The 17,973-nt window shown below is 38.3% G+C and overlaps 1 protein-coding gene across 3 annotated transcripts; it reads left to right on the forward strand.

The window, feature by feature from the left end:
• The first annotated feature begins 376 nt into the window (after nucleotides 1-376).
• Nucleotides 377-16,616, forward strand: LOC129770144 (deoxynucleoside triphosphate triphosphohydrolase SAMHD1). Of its 3 annotated transcripts, XM_055772793.1 has the most exons (10): nucleotides 377-645; nucleotides 739-873; nucleotides 1,258-1,478; nucleotides 1,541-1,628; nucleotides 1,683-1,772; nucleotides 2,121-2,560; nucleotides 2,646-2,696; nucleotides 15,628-15,805; nucleotides 15,864-16,015; nucleotides 16,077-16,616. In XM_055772793.1, exons 2-10 carry the CDS (start codon nucleotides 805-807, stop codon nucleotides 16,207-16,209), a joined length of 1,422 nt encoding a protein of 473 aa, XP_055628768.1. In that variant the 5' UTR covers nucleotides 377-645; nucleotides 739-804; the 3' UTR covers nucleotides 16,210-16,616. The 3 variants fall into 3 exon arrangements, with proteins under 3 accessions (XP_055628768.1, XP_055628769.1, XP_055628772.1); XM_055772794.1 differs by lacking the exon at nucleotides 739-873 and having other exon boundaries at nucleotides 378-645; nucleotides 1,236-1,478; XM_055772797.1 differs by lacking the exon at nucleotides 739-873 and having other exon boundaries at nucleotides 378-645.
• Nucleotides 16,617-17,973: the final 1,357 nt, after the last annotated feature.

Genomic DNA, 17,973 nt, shown 5'->3' on the forward strand with positions numbered 1-17,973 from the left:
CCATTGTTATCGAGTAATATGAACGAAAAATACGTATTGCAAAAAATCATTCATTTGTAATATTTACCAAAAAATTCGTCATACATACCAATTTTTCGGGAGAGTGTATTAATTGAATAAACTTGAAAACCTCAAGATAAGTTTAATGAAACGTTCCATATAATCGATGGAATATTGTTCAAAATTAAGTTGTGAATTTTAGTATTCTTCAATATGCTAATTAAGACATTTGAAGACTTTTTTTCGTACCATGTAAAGACATTTGAAAAAAAACAGACATCCATTCTTGTATCCAACATTATACTTTCATTGCTAATATTTTCCCCGAGTGTAGCGCCACAATAATGCCGATGTGTGTGAGTGAATTTTCTACCAAAAAGCATGTCAAAATTTACTGACGAGTTTGTTGTTTTCTTTCCAAGAGGAGAATTCTTATTGGAAACAAATCGCGTTATATCAGTGCCAGTAAGAAGCTCTGCCTGAGCTTCAAACGCATTCGCTTTCATATACCCTTTGCTGCGGGATCACGTTCTTCTCCAGCTGTTAATCGTGCACGCGTGGAGGTGTTCGGAACTTGGGATTGATCTGAAGAGCCTCGTTAGACCGGGCATCGAAAGGGATTTATTTGTCTGCTGTATTGCAAAGGTAAACTTAAGTAACAAACAACTGTAGGTCTACGACTTAGTTAATTGGTTTTGTTCGATTCTGCTACCTCCGTTCATTATCATCTTCCGGTAGCTGCTGCTGCCACAAAGCACACGTACGATAGGAAACATAAAAGTGATAAGGAATGTGAAGGTCAACATGGTTGGAAATAGTAGTTCTCCCAGCTGGATGCAGCGTCTGTTTCGATCAATGATTTTGGTTGCCATGGTAATTGAGCTTTCGAAATGTTGCTGGGTAGTGAATGTTTACAACATGTTTTTGTGGGGGAGCATTTGTGGTACACCACGCATGGTGTACGCCTCTATTTGTGATGGCAACCGACTCAAACATTAAGCATTCAGCAAGTGTTTTCAATCAGAACTTTGTGTTTAGTTTGTGCTGGAGAGCAGAAATGTGCGTGCTAAGCTCGAATAGTTAGAGAAAGGTTCCTTTGTGAAGACCATTAACATCGGTTAATCGTGTTTACTCACGTTCCGTCAAGCGCGAGCATTAATTTTTTCTTTATTTCTACATTCGACGCGTTTGCATTTTCTTCCGGTTAAGAATTTGTTTCTCCTTGTTTCTTGAAGCATGCTGAAGTACTCCGATCAGTTTCAGAAAGGCGCCATGAACAACACGAGCAGCACCATAATTCACGCGTCATCGGAGTGGACACTAGTGGATGCGGTTCACGGAAAGGTTTGCTACCCGGCTTACGTTCGAGATATCATCGATACAATAGAATTCCAGCGACTCCGCAATTTGAAACAGCTGGGGACCGGCTCGAGAGTTTTCCCTGGTGGAACTCACACGCGGTTCGAGCACTGTCTAGGGTAAGCATAACAACTTTGGTCTTTTTTTTGGCATGGGATGAAGATTATCTTCTCTTTGACAGAGTGTGCTTCCTTGCTGGAAAATTACTGAAAACGCTCGAAGAAAACACTGGCGTACAAATTAGCGATATTCACCGGAAGTGTGTAATTGTAAGTATGGCAGTATGGCATTTCTTAAAATTTGAAACTGATTGTGCGTTTCAGCTGGCGGCTCTTTTGCACGATATCGGCCATGGACCTTTTTCTCACATGTGGGAGGACTTCGTGCACAGTGGAAGTGACAGTCATTGGACGGTAAGTTCAATAGTGTACAGTAAGTAAGAAGATGTGCTCCCGTGGCCGAGTGGTTAGCGTCATAACTAACATGCCGGGTGTTCGGGTTCGATTCCCGTTCTGGTCGGGGGAATTTTTCGTCAAAGAAATTTCCTCCGACTTGCACTGTGATCACGCGTATTCTAGAGCTTGCCACTCAGAATGCATTGCAAGGCGTGTCATTTGGCATAGAAATCTCAACTAAGTACTAATAAAAATGACGCAAGTAATACTACGTTGAGACGGCGAAGTTCCTCTAGGAACGTTAGTGCCATTGAAGAAGAAGAAGAAGTAAGAAGAAAAACAAAACAAATGTAATTTAAATTTCAGCACGAGCAATCTTCGTGTGATATGGCTCTCCAGTTGTTCGCTAACAACAACATAAAACTGTCCCAAGAGGCGTACGAACATTATTACGCCGAGCAGTTGATCTGCGCGCTGATCACTGGCAATCAGGATGCGCTGAGGACGCTCCTCACGCCGGACACAATGTTCCTGGCGGAGATTGTTCACAATAAGCGGTACAAGATCGATGTCGACAAGTGGGATTACCTGATGCGGGATTTATTCCACCTGGGCGCGGCAATTCAGGTTAACACTGAGTTTCTACAGCTGTTCGAGCGTGTTCGAGTTGTGCGCGATGCAAGTGGCGTGACGCACATTGGTTACAGCGCGAGTGATTATAGGCGTATTGTTGCGCTGTTTGAGGCGCGAACAAAGCTGCACATCGAGTGCTACCAGCATCCCACTATTTTGGGCCTGGAGAAAATGTAAGTGCTCGACAGCTGTGATCGTTTATTTTGGAAAAACTAATTTTGCCTTTCTTCTCGATTCTGCTTGTTTCGTACGGTTTAGGTTAATTGAGGCACTCATTCAGGCGGAAGAGCTCGGCTTCAGACTTCGTGGGTAAGTGTTTTTATCTGGTTATGCATAGAATAGAGTTTTCAGTTGATAATCAAATTGGAAAATGGGGAGTTTATCGCATCATCGACAGTTAACACAGGGACTGCTTACAATGGGTATCCGGTTTTGATTCCCGTTCTGGCCCTTTTGACAAAGGACTATGTGTTTGATTTATATATCCTCACTCTAAGATAAATGTAACGATTCATTAAGAGTTTTCAAACGCATATTACACAAAACCTCAAATTCATAACTCAATGAGCAATCTTTTTGCCTACAATTCGGCGTCAACTCACAATGTGAGTTGATGCGTATCACGAGTTAGTCTCCATTTTTTCGGACAAACAGACATTTATAAGTTGGCAGAATCAATGGAGGGATGATCTTGGAAGGTGGTTTTACTCTATTATCCCCATAGTTCAATCAAGTGTTCTTTCTTAACCGGAAGAAAATGCAAACGCGTCGAATGTAGAAATAAAGAAAAAATTAATGCTCGCGCTTGACGGAACGTGAGTAAACACGATTAACCGATGTTAATGGTCTTCACAAAGGAACCTTTCTCTAACTATTCGAGCTTAGCACGCACATTTCTGCTCTCCAGCACAAACTAAACACAAAGTTCTGATTGAAAACACTTGCTGAATGCTCAATTCACGTCTTTACGTGTAAGTCTTGTTACTAAAATTTATGTAATTGTGGTCCAGGATGTCATAATAACGAGCATGTTGTTTGGTTGAGTAGAATGTAATTAATGAATTAAACTGGCAGCTGATTTAGAAGTTCGAAGGTGAATACTCACGTGTATCGGATTATGATAGCTGAGTAGTCGTGAGGCCCGCTTCATTTCCTCGAATGTACTTGCCCACTCTCTTTTCCATTTCCTGTACATAAGCAGAACTTAGCAGCCAATGAGATCAATTCAGTACAGCAGCTACACAACCTTCCCAAGACAGCATGGCCAGAGGATACTTAATATACATCACCTGGCTGTAAAGTTATTACAACCCTCTACAAACAATGTTCCGGACAACGTGGCAACGAAGGAGAAGATGCTATTTATATCTATATTATATTTCTGTAGTCATAGATTTATTTGACTTAGGTTTATATTTATGTAGATTTCAACTATTTAGACTTGCGTTTAAAAATGATAAATGATGACTCCGTGTCTTTTAATTGAATAAACAGAAGAAAGTGCTAGTAATGGCTTCAATGGTATTCTTGTGTACATTATATACAGAATATGGTTCCGGATTCTACCACGTTATCTCATCTAACCCGTTTAAAGGATACACGTTCATACAAGAAACGGGTTTTTTCAGGGCTTCCAATTGATGTTTCAAAAAAAAAACAGATTTTGAACAATGAAAAAACTCAATTCAAAAGACATAACCCACAGTCCTATGCAGGGATGGTAAAAAATCACATTCAACGATCAATGAATAAGTATATCCCTCTAGTCGGATGTTTTTAAATCACCCCCAGCAGGCGATGCTCTTTTATTCTTCATATGTACACAGAGAGAATACTTGGAACGGTGAGCTACCAAGATCTCAAAAAAGCAATATGAGAGCGGAATCCCAACTGCTTGCACTCTCGAAGCATTACTTCTACTACTCAGGTTTTATCGTGAGTGCAAGCCACAAACGATTAATCCCATTCCATAGAGCGGATGATGAGTTCTTGATCGGAAAGTGTAACAAGAGACGATCAACTGAAATCTTACGACACTCATCGAGGGATTTTTAATTCTCTATTGCACTGTCCGCAGTGAGTGGCTGACTCAGTCTCGTGTCGGCTTTATTTTGCTGTCGTCTCCCGCCCGATAAACAGCAGACGGGTAATGAATGCAATTGATTAATTTTATTACCAGCAGATTTGGGCGAATCTCATCCCGCCCAAAATCGTTTTTTAGATTCCAATAATTCTGAACATTCACATTTCTCTCCAAATAATTTTTCCAATAGTAATTCAATTAGTGACTTCACAAAACACCTTTCGAATTCGATTGAATTTCAGACCCTTTTTTATTTTGTAGATAAAACGGATCACATATTTGATTAATTCAATTCTGTGTGGTTACGTTCTTCGTTGCGAATGAATGTAATGAATTAGTATGGACGTATGTTATTCATATATCGTGGACTTCCGACATATGTGGCAGTAGATTTATCGAACGACTAATGTTTTTTTTATATCCCTTCAAACTTGTTGCATCTCTCAGATTTGCAAGGTTGAATCTGGTTAATTTCAGGTATTCAGTCTTCATATTGTCGAATGAATACTGTTGGAACAATAGGTATCGCAGCAAATGATTATCAACATCCTACCTTATCATCAAACGTTATGCGAAGAATTTCAGTGAACTGACGGCATTGGAATATATGCTTTGTGACGACACACAATTATTATCAGAGCGAATAAACGTCCGACTGGAAGTCATGAACATCAATTCAATGTGCCCAAGATAAATTTATCCTTTGAAGGTCATTAACCTTTCTAAAGATGATCAGATGTTCAGATATTCCAATGTCGTCTGGAATAACCTGTCCAACACCTTATGATCGTAATATTGTTTTTGCTATTATTCTGATGTCTCATAACACGGCACTCTATTGATTATTCGCCGAAAATGAATAAAAAATACCCTTGAAGTTAGCCTACGGTTTTAGTAGCAGTGCAATATGGTGAGCCAGTCTCAGGATAAGAAAACATTTAAAAATAAAGCTTTTTTTTTTGAATGAATCAATAGTAAAACAAAACGTCAAAAAATTTCTCAGTATGTGATAGCAGATAATCATTATCCATTTGAGTTGTATGAGTATTCCCCCCCACACACTGTGGATAGTCTATCTGCATACAAATTATGTAGAGTTCCACAATCCAAAAAAAATTATGAGCAAATATTTACGTGCTTACACAAAAAAACACATGTTGACATATTTGCGCTAATTTATGTTTTTTGATTAATTCAAGGTAATCAAGATCTTTTCTAGCCACCAGTTTACTCGGGCTCGAAAAAAGAGGTCTGTATTTGAGCTGGCGGAAAAATATATCTCGCAAGACCACGTGTTCGATGTCGTAATAGCCTTGGCCAATAACGCATTTACATTAACTCATAAAATTAGTGATTTGAGGGGGATTATTGTTTGTAGTCTCTTGTAGATTAATTTAAACACCATCTGAGAAATCCTCTGTGAAACATTAAACATTAAAGTCGTCCTATCTGCTGCAGCGCAGTTATTTATTTTACCCAGTTTCATCGAAGTAAACACGCTCGGAAAGGAAAATTGAACGCCCGGACGAGAGAGCGAGAATCGTAAAGCGTACGTCATAGAGACACTCATTCCCATGGAGCAAATTCTTGTTAGGAGTTGTAAACAGAACGAGGAAGGAGAGTAACTCAATCATATTTTCACTGAAACTCATAATTGTAATATAAAAACATCATCAAACACAGTTCTTGTTCAGAGGGGTTTCTCCACTTGCAAAAGAACGTGTTGCTCCATTACAAAAATAACATATTTTATAAGAAGAAGGTAATTTTCATTCATAACTTTTATTTTCAAACATGTGTTTATTGCACATGAAAATCTATTATCACTATCATTTCCCAAAAGCAGAGCACGAAGTTCCATGCCATCAGCGCGGATTGACAGTTGTTTGTCATGTCTGTTAGTATTAGTACAATTCAGGCAGTTTTTCGTCCCATGTATTAGTATGTGTGTGCTATTGACGTTTGTTTGTTGTTTTTGAAATTCAGAATTTGCAAGTGATATGGATGGATTTCTACTTTACTCCTTTATTTCGCTGCTGTGGAACAAGTTTAGTGATGCAGGTTTCTGCTCAAAGCAAAGCTATGGTCAGCGATTTTATCGAGCTGAATGTGAAGGTCAGTTTTCGTTAATTTGAACACACCAACAATAGCTCTCTACTCATATTCTTATTGGGTATTCCACACAGTTCGACCTGACCCGGAAAGCGATCGATGACAGGGCTCGGCTCGAGGAGCTCAAGACCAAACTGTCTGCCATGTGACCGGTGATCAAGATGTTCTCCAGCCCGATGCAGAAGCATCGGCTCTGTCAGAGCGAAATCATCCAGCGGTTGGCATATCTGATTCGGTCATTTTTCGCCTAGGATCCGCGTATTGATAACTATGTATTTAAGCGAAATGCGCTCGAGAAGCCGTCCCTGCCCCGGGAGTACGCGATCGAGGAATTGCGAAATAGGCTGAGCGCGATTCTGGATGAGAATCTGCGGAAGCAGCGATGAAATAGTTTTTGAAGGAAAATTATGTTGTTTTAATCGTAAAGATTCATACTGCAATGGTGGAATAAAAAGACACTCTAGAATAGATGGATTATCTCGTAGGCAAATTCTAAGAAAATCACAGGAAGTGAATAAATAATTGAGTAGTGCCCTTAGCTTACGAAATGTTTTTTATTGGTTCATTCAAATTCTATTGGAAATATGTGGCAACAGAGCGTATGGATTGAATAATACTGTTTGTGTAAGTTTGGAAATAAAACAATTTAGCGTATGGATAAATACACCGCAACTGGACTTTTAAATTTATTTGTCATTACAATTGTATTCTGAAATGGGGCGAGAAGATTCACACCTTCGACCGCTCGATCGCACCTATCGGTAATAATACCGTTCTGATGCAGGGTACGCGTCATTTTCGCAAGAACCGCAATGTTTCTGGTGTGCCACATTTTAACACGGCCGTATATACTCTCCAAAGGAACGTAAATTTGAGAAGACTCGTAATTGCTGCAGCAGCCGTGTTTTCAAGGTTTTCCGTATGCAGACGGCTACATGTAGCAGGAGTATTTGCAGCAATGTTTATCTGTCAATCCACTATATAAATAAATGCACGTATGTGTATGTGAGAGATGCACGGTTTTGTGTAGCGCGAGGTCTTTTTCACATTGTTATCCGATTATCCGTCCAAACCCAGCGGTGCTTTTTGAAACCGGTCCGGCTGAAACCGGATAATGTGTAATCACCCTTACCAAGAGAAAATCATTTGGTTATGATGGGTGAGGATTAATAGTTAGTCGCAGTTTGCACAGATTGCGATCTGTGCAGTTTGCGATTAATCGTAAATCACATCATGCTCCCTTGATTTCCATCCTTGGTCCTATGTCATCCGTGCCCCTAGGCCCAGATCCATCAACTTTTTTTCTGTTAAAGAACGTTCTTCCGACTTACACCGGTACACGCGTATCTTTGAAACGACCGCTAAAACTACATTCAAAGCGTGTTGTTCGGCATCGAAATCTCAAGCGATATGAGTGATATGAGATAATAGAGATACTTCGTTGAAGAGACGAAGCCTCTCTAGAAATTTCAATGCGATTTAAGAAGAAGAGATTGAACGTAGTTTAAACTTCGCAGTTGCAGTTCATTTCTAGCGATTGATAGCGGTTGTGAACTCAACTTCTTACTAATTTCTCTCGTTCCGAACACACTTCACTGAACATATGGGTTAACCGTAATACTTTACACAAATGCATTGCAAACATTTCTTAACGGTGAGAAATCATTCGGTCTCCCAGCTCGCATCTATCTTGTGCATGGAGTTATAATTTGCAGAGAGTGCCTTAAATTTATTTTGCAAAAATCGCGCTTTCTATAATATAATACGGTGTCCTAGAGGCTGTCCATTGGGGTGGCAATTAAAATGGTCATCTCGAATTCCAAAAAGTTACCCCATAAAAAATGTTCACCACCTCGAAAAAACACCCCATGCAAAATATCAGCTCAATCGGACTTAAGGGAGAGTGGCGCAAAGTGGTCAAAATTTGTGTTTTTTGAAAATCGAAAAATCACGAAAGGAAATCGGGGTTTTCGAAAAAAAAAATTTGATGCCAAATGTTTGAAAATTGCATGAAACGTCGAGATCTACTGTCATCTGGAATTTTTTTTTGTCAAAAATCGGCACTCTGGGACTGTTCGCGACCGACAGCGCGAAAAATCCATCGCCATCCTTATTCCCATCCAAATCACTCGCTTCCATTCTAAATGCAGTGTGTGGTGCATAACACAACTACAAGCAGCAGCAAAACTCGAAGTACAGCGTAATCGAATACCAACGAAGTGTAAAGTGCATACAAACCGATAGGGCGCTTGCAGCGTGCATATGGATTAGTGATCTGTTGGGCAGGCAAAAAAGATCGCTGCATAGGATTTATATGGATTATTTTAGCGAAATAGTTGTAGATATTACAAGCTACACTGCATTAATAACATGCAAATATATGTCTCTTTACATAAAAATATTTACTTTTATCGTCAAAGCCATATATACGGAGAAAAATAGAAATTTCTGTTATGGCTATGATCCATATCAAGCGAAGCAGATTGATTATTCAAAAAGTGTTCACAGAAAAAGTGCGATCGGCACATTGCGATTGTATAGCCGGATTGTGTGAAGTGTGCTCCCATTTAGGCTTCGTGCTTTTTACCCTAAAATGCTGGTAAACTATAATGAATATTATTTTGCAGATAATCTTAATCGGTGGTTAGTTTTGCCAAAAAAGCAGATGATTATGTTGAAATTGAGAGCATATTCAGCCAGAAAGATCAACCAACCCCAGATATGATTTCCGGGTACCTGAATGCGCTGCGGAGAAGTGAAATATGGGTCTAAGAAAATTGATCGGAAACGAAGAAAATCTATCCATTGGCTAATTCATGGAAAATACAAGGAAGCATTCGAACGTGAGCTCGAGCCTCTTGAATCTAGGTCCGAACATGCTGATAATCCTTTCCTGTTATTTTTTCGATTCAAATCTAGTAGGAAAGTCGCTTAATGAACATCGCGAAATAGGTGCTAGTAAGTTAAGCAATATGCGTCACACAAAAGCTCTTGTTCGGTAAATAGCATGCCTAACTGTTTCACAAAGTTCATGTTAGTTCTATGTATCTATGTATCTACAAGAACGTCGATTGATAATGAATCCGCTTCTGCTGCATAGAACCTACGAATGTAAAACAAATGATGTTTGCCCAACAGATGCTCTGCATGTATGTTTAGCAAAAGCCCTATTCATCCAATATTACTTCATTCCAAATCGAACCTTTACCCGAGTAAGATCGCGAAATAAATCCATGTGTGTTAGAAAGTATTCATATGTCTTGACGTGGGACTGCGTATAACCGGAATATATGGGGGGTAAAATAAAAACCTAAACATAGAACATGCAAGAAAAAATGAAAGATTCCGAATGTTTATAACTCGAACATTTCTTACTGGATCGGAAAGTTGTTTACATCAATTGATAGGGAATATTTCTACGCATCTACCGCAATTAAAAAAAATTAGATAAACAATTGAATAACTGTAAAATGCGAAGCGTTATCTAAACGCCCTAACTAGTTCGCTTTGATTGGCTCGATTTACGGTTTCCCCAACACAGCCATCATAACCAAGCAGCCTTGGGGAAATCGGCATTGCAAATACATGGAAGTATGCGTACTTTTGTTCTCACCGAAATGTGTTCCCTAACACAGACTGCAAAACCAAGCAGTGTTGGATAAATCATCATTGCAAATACATGAAAGTCGGGGGTATTTTTGTTCCGACTGAAATGTGTTTCCCTAACACAGACTTCAGAACCAAGGTGTCTGGGGAAATTGACATTGCAAATTCATGTAAGTTGGGGGCAATTTTGTTCCGGCTGAAATGTGTTTCCCCAACACAGACTTCGAAACCAAGGTGCCTGGGGAATTGTCATTGCAAATTAATGCAGATCAGGGGTATTTTTGTTCCGACTGGAATGTGGCTGCCTAACACAGACTTCAAAACCAAGGTGTCTGGGGAAACTACGAGTACTTTTGTACTCGCTTGCTTTTGTGCAGACTAGAACAGCCATTTCATGCCAAATCGATATAGTGGTTCTCAGATTTCTATGAAAAAACATAGTTTCGTTCTTTATTGCAAAATATTAGACCGGTTTTTTTGACATAGGCTATGTCTTTGATTTCTATATAGGGGGGTCACTCTACGAAAAATGTAACGATTCATTAAGAGTTTTCAAACGCATATTGCTCAAAATCGTTATTGCGACATATGTTGTGTTATATATCATTAGACAGGAAATTTATTCAGAATTTTTTTTGGTTTCAACATGAACAGTGAATATAGTAGAAAAAAGTTAACAATTTGACGATTAGAATGGGTATGTTTTCTTTCGATAGCACTAACCGTTCGTTTTCTTTCCCGATGCAACGAGCAATCTTTTTGCTTGAATTCGGGCGTTAGCTCACAATGTGAGTTGATGCGTATACACCCAGGTTGTTTACGCGGTTTTTTTACGAGGTTTTTTACGCGGATTTTCCAATTAGCGCGTTTTTTTTACGCGGACCGAACTATAGCTACCAGTAACCAACGAAATTGCAGGAAAAAACTACGGGTTTTCGGATGCGAGCAACACTCAACTTTTTACTTCCGTTCTACGTAAAGATTGTCCCATTTGATATCTATCATTAGGTGACATGGTTTTTTTTACGCGGATTTTCGAATTAACGCGGTTCTTTTTACGTGGATTTTCCAATTAATGCGGTTGTTTTACGCGGTTTTTTTTCACGAGGTACGTATCACTCGCTTAAAAAAAGACGGGTGGGTAATGTCGGGGACATAACCGGAGTGACGTAGGACTATACAAAGGGGACAGCTTTTGTTAAATTTATATTTTAAATATATTGTTTTATTTTGTTCTCCTACGTGAATACCTACCTATCTATCTGAAAAATGAATTAGTTTACTGTCTACTCTTTATGAACATGTTGGTGGTTCTGAAAAGAACCTTTGGTGTTGTGTTTTGTTTTTATGATGTGATGCGATGCGATGTTAAACGATGCCATACAACCACACTGGCTTGAAAGAAAATGAGATTTTTTTTTGGGGTCCGCGCGTTTTGTACTCAAGCGGTACACACTCACAGGATAGAGACAAATCGGCAGACTGAGCCAAAGGGGCGAGTCCAACGAGACGAACGAATGAGCGTTAAAAGGCAGCGATGGCAAAAAAATATATTCATTACGATTTGTTCGCTCATTGCATTCACATGCAGTTGTTTCTAACAAACACGAAGGCACCGAAGACTAGTGGAATAGTGGAAAAGCCGCCAAAAAGTTCGGCACGGCGCAGAAGAATATTTCGGAAACCGACAAGAAGAAGGAGAAGGAATCATATGCTATCTACATCATAAGGTGCTGAATCAGGATCATTCCGACACCGGTTTCTCATCAAAGACGATGAGCGTCAATGCATCTTTGAGCGTATCGTACCAGAAGCTCCGCGTCTGATCCACTACGATAAGCGGTCAACCATTACGGCGTGGGAAATTCAGATCGCAATGTTGCTGCCCGGTGAACTTGCATGCGGTTTCCGAAGGTACCAAAGCGGTGACGAAGTATACCTGCTCCAAGTAAAGAGCGTTTACGACTGGTGATCCGGAAGCAAGCCCTAAAAAGGGTCCTTTTCAGGACCACAAAATCATCTTTAATCTAAAGAGTTTATTGTTTTGTTATCACTCGATATCCCCATCTTGTTCGGCTAAACCTTCCTGTTTAGCGATTGCGTTTGCCACTCGCCACAGCTTTCACAGTTACAAAATTACTTCCCATCCAGATTGTGACATGTTGTACAGTAAATTACACTTAATGCGACGTGCCGAAGCACCACTCAGTGTCGCATTGGAAGCGATTTTAACCTGTAATTGAACATCTGCGATGACAGTGGTACAGTGTTGACTTTCAATGTGGGATCATAATTTGGATCCCGATTTCTATGTTTACAAAAATGTCCAACCAAATATGTTGCATTACATGTCCGTCCAATTAGCTAAATGTTGAAATAAATGTAAATTACTGTACTTTCAATCTGGAGGCAATTTAAGAATTGGTGAAAATTGAATAATTGCGACCATCAATAAACTCAGAACAACTGACAAATTCATATACTCATCATATCCTGGCAAACAAATTATGAAAAAATCAATTTGTGTTTTATTATTATTTTGGATATTATTTTAGAATGCATGTTATACAACTGTATTTCGTGAACTCTTTTTTTGAAAGGTTTAATGGCCCTGATAAGCGCCGTGTTTTAAGGAATGGTTCCAATTTAGAAAACTCAATACTCGTGGTTTTGAAAAAAACCATTTCGAACGCCCTCGATGCCACCTTGTTCTGGATTTGCCACCAAAATAGTTTGAATAAAGAACAAACTTTTTTCTTCTGCTACCTGCTGCCGTTTTGCGATTGCGTTTGCCACTCGCCACTCACTGCAACTGCCTGTTGTTGACTTGGTGTCCACGGAACCGATTGTGGTCTGTTCTAAATGCGGGTTTTCTTATCGTCGCGATCCTCCTTTGCTCCTTTGGTCCTTTGCCATGTCCAGACATGGCTGCTTGTGTTGGTTTGTTGATGTGATGTGATGCGAAACGATGTGGTGTATGGTTTGGATGAGAATGATCGTTACGGCATCGGAGCGGGGATTTTTAAGCTGACTGGCTGACTCGAGAATTACGCATGTGTGAGACTGCGACCAATGTTTCGTTCATTTTTTTTTCTTTTTCCTTTCCAATCGTGCTTCATTCTATTTCGCTGCTGCTCTGGTTGCCCGTTTTGGTCGGTACGATTTGAGGAGCACAAAATGGACCAATCAAAAATGGGCACATAGTGTATTTGGACAATTCTTGATATTTCACAATTATTCAATTGTTTATCTCAAGAAAAATGAAATGTTATTCGTTATGATAGATGCGTAGATATATTTCCTATCAATTGATGCAAACACCTTTGCGATCTATTGAGAAATGCCCGAGTTATAAGCGTTCCAAATCTTGCATTTTTTCCTACTTGTTCAGTGCCTAGATTTTCATTTCACCCCCTATATCTTCCGGTTAGACGTAGTCCTACGTCAAAATACCTGGGTGTAATGAATTATTGTCCATTTACCGATAATAGGCATTTATTTGTTATTGCATTGTATGTTGCCCAATCAATTTGTACTCAATTCACGTTTTTATCGTGTAGGTCTTGCTACTAACAATTTATGTAATTGTGGTCCAGAATGATTTCTATACATAAGCAAACTTATCACCCAATGAGATCAATTCACTACAGCAGCTACACGATCTTCCTAAGAGAGCACTCATAGCCATAGGATACTCAATATACATCACCTGCTTATAAAGTTATTACAACCCCTTACAAAAAATGTTCCGGACAACGTTGCAGCGAAGGAGAAAATTCTATTTTTATCTATAATATATTTCTGTAGTCATGGATTCATTCGACTGAAACTTATATTTATGTAGATCTTAACTATTTAGACTTGTGTTTAAAAATGATACATGATCACTCTTTGTCTCCTAGTAATGGCTTTAATGGTATTTTTGTGTAAATTTTTGAACAGAATTAGGTTTCGGAATGTACCACGTTTTTTTAGGGCCTCCATTTGATATATTAAAAGAGAAAAAATAACAGATTTTGAACAATGAAAAAACTCAATTTAAATCCGATTTAGATGATCAAGATATAAAATTAATGCCAATGTTTTTTTTTTTTGCAAGTTCAATATTGTTTTATGAAAGGCTAGCTTATTGAATTCAATATATATATATATATATATATATATATATATATATATATATATATATATATATATATATATATGGATTTCTGTCTGTCTGTCTGATTCTTATGGACTCGGAAAGTACTGAACCGATCAACATGAAAGTTGGTATGTAGGGGTTTTTAAGGCCGGGGAAGGTTTTCGTGATAGTTTGAGACCCCTCCCCCCTCTCTAATGGGGGACTGTCATACAAATGAAACTCAAGTTTCTGCATTACTCGAGAATTAATCTAGCAAATGAAACCAAATTTGGCATGTGGAGGTTTTAGGGTGCAATCAATAATTTTATGGTGGTTAGATACTCCTCCCCTTCTCTTAGGTGAGGCTGCCATAAAAATGAAACACAAATTTCTGCATCACTCGAGAATTATTCAAGCAAATGAAACCAAATTTGGCATGTGGAGGTTTGAGGGTGCAATAAATGTTTTTACGGTGGTTAGACACTCCACCCCCTCTCTAAGGTGGAGTTGCCATACAATTGAAAGACAAATTTCTGCATAATCCGGAAACCGATCTAGCAAATGGAGCCAAATTTGTCATGCGAATGTTTTAGGGGACTTCACTGGAGTGGAGAGGGGGTCCCACAAAAATAGTAACATATTTCAACCAAAAATATTCTCACCAAACATGACAAAAAAAAAAAAATTCGGAAAACTCTGAAGGAAAAAGGGAAACTCGGAAAATTAAATTCCCATATGTTCTACAATTACATAGGTACAAGTTCTGTTAGTCCATTTGATGTTTGCGCTAGCGAAATTGATCTTTGTTCAAAAGTGGAAATGGATTTTAATGTGATGAAACGCACTCCAATATCTTCTTCTATCTATATCATAAAAAAAAAGAATGCCGGATGTGTTCATAAGAGCAGAACTCGAGGAAGGAATTGTCCGATTTAGGGCTGTCTTCATTCTATCATATTTTCTGTATCAAACATTTATTCCATGTTTCGGAGAAACATGTTATTTGCAAGTTGCTGATAAATCTTGAACGAGAATTGTGTCTGAAAGTAATTTGATATTATAATGTCGAGTTTTGGTGGAAGTACTGAAATTTTATAGTAAAAAATAATTTTAAAGGGTAGATTAGAAGATCAATCAATGGAAAATTCTGCGATTGGACCCTTGAACGTGCGCTTAGTAAGAAAACGTGGATGTGATAATGAAAAATAAATTTTGGACGGGACAAAGTTTGCCGGGTCAGCTAGTTCTTTATACAACAATGATTTAATGCCAATCAAATTAGTATTTGCAACGAAATTAACGAGTGGTTCCCATTTCAGATCAAAATTATCAGAAGCTCACCAGCTACCGTCAGTCTATCTTTACTTGGATGATAGCATCGTCAACCTGATCGAAATTAGTGAGAACGCCAAATTGAAAGGTGCACAAGACTTGCTGGCCAGTATTCGACTGCGGAGAATGTACAAAAATATTCACGTATCCTGCGAGCCATGTGATGTAAGTGTTATCATCCTTGTCTGTCGCAGAACTAATATACCAAACATTATCGTTGCAGATCGAAGATCTCCACAAACGTTTTGGTGGTCACCATTTCTTCCAAATCCGCAAGCGGATACCTTACGCCAGTGAGATGGCTCCTCGAGATGTACCGCTTTACGATGTGCAGGGCAACGTTATCGATAGTCAGGAGGTGGTCGATAGTGTGATGTAAGTGAACGCTGGTGCGATGTGATCTTGTATAGTCTAATATTTATTTTTCAATCCACAGGAAATCGCTTCCAAACCGTGGTCACTTCGAACAGTATTTGGTATACAGTAAGACCACCGATGAGGACTTTGTGGACAACGTTCGAGAGTATCTCCAGTCAACATGCTTACCAAAGATTGTTCAACAACAATAAGTTCTATGCGGGTAGTAGTGCACATATGCTTAAATTTTACGTATATTTGCACCTTTACGGATATTATTTATTGTTCGTTTTAAGAGTTTTTATTCGTTAGATTTGTTTTTAATTGTTAGTTTAGTAATATGCGGAATGAAAGTTTACCGCATTGAGATTAGCGTGGGCTATGGAATCAAAAAAAAATGAAGCAAGGCAATGTGCTTAATCAGGAACACGTTTTTATAGTATTGTTTTCATCTCGAAATTTAAGTGATATTCTTAGTGAACACCAAAGTTTTCATTTACAATTTCTGTATATTTGGTTCATTTGAAAATATGAACCAATTCTAATCACTGTGTTGTCAGGAATAAACCATTTTTACTTAAACGGAATAATAAACCTATTTACCATCTTAGCAAACAAGTATTGAGTATCTTATTACCGATCCTAGAAGATACCGAAAAAATCACCTTATGAAGCCTTACAGTTCATCACTATATTGGTCGTCACTGTTGGCGCGTTCTTAAGCGCAAAGGCAGTGGACTGTAAAGCGGAAAGAACGTTTCAACTGTGTGGAAATAAACTCTTTCTTCTTTCTTACAGAAAGGCAGGTATTGGTTTCCACAGCAGTCTACTAGCCAGATATCGATGGTGCGAAGGTTTCTCCTGGAAGGCAAGAATGCACATGGAAGTCAAACATTTGTTACTTTTTATCACTAGGTTTTATTCGAACGATGTTGCACATATACCGTGTGAAAACAGAATATCATCATCTCTCGACCACCACCTCTTTTTATGTGTCCTAGATCAATTAAGCAACGAATGTGATAACCACTAACTGCTACTTGCCAAATTATTTTCTAGCTCTTAGTACATTAAACCGTTTAACTTAAAAAGGTTTTTTTACTTATTTTATTTTCTAGTTTCTAGTAAATTATCTGTATCATTAGTATACTTCTCTACAATAAAATCATTCAACTTTTTTTAAAATTTTTATTTCTTACCTAACTTTCTTCGAAATATTTTGATGTTGTACTGTATGCTATTAGTCAAATCATTTCATTTGATACCCATATTGAAGGGATTGCAAAAAATACATAGCCGACCATTTAGTGGCGCGACCTCTTTGAATTTATGTTGTTTATTATGTTTGTGTTCTCCAAGCCAAGTCATTCAGTTATTTTTTAGCAATGGCCACATTGAATTTTTCAACATCATGTAATACGCAGTTTTATAATGACAGTAGAATTAGTGATGTCTTCCAAATTTCAAATTAATCAGTTATGAGGAACGGAGTCAAATTTCAATTAACGTGGGATAACCCTATAAAAACTCCAACATACATACAAACAGGGCAAGCTGAATGAAACCATTGAAAAGTAATTGTTTATTTGGGAACTTGGATTTGGATTTTTCATGATCTACTGTGTTCTATCAGTCGAGCACTTTCATTTAATACCCATATTGATATGGGGCTTTGAAAAAAAATTATGGCACCATTTTGTGGTGGCGGCCATTATGGATTTCCATTTTTCATAAATAACTGTGTTCTACTAGTCAATCCCTTTAATTTGATATCCATATTGATGGGGTTCTGTGAAAATATGTAATCCGCCATTTTGTAGTGGCGGTCATTTTGGATTTGCATTTTTCATAAACAACTGTGTTCTACTAGTCAAGCTAATCAAATCCATATTGATTATCCAATATGGAATTATTATACAAATTATTCAAAATTTCCGATCTAAAAATAAGAAAATTCAAAAATAAAATACTCCGGA

Source organism: Toxorhynchites rutilus, chromosome 2, assembly GCF_029784135.1.
Source record: "Toxorhynchites rutilus septentrionalis strain SRP chromosome 2, ASM2978413v1, whole genome shotgun sequence".
In the NCBI taxonomy this organism is placed as follows: Eukaryota; Metazoa; Arthropoda; class Insecta; order Diptera; family Culicidae; genus Toxorhynchites; species Toxorhynchites rutilus.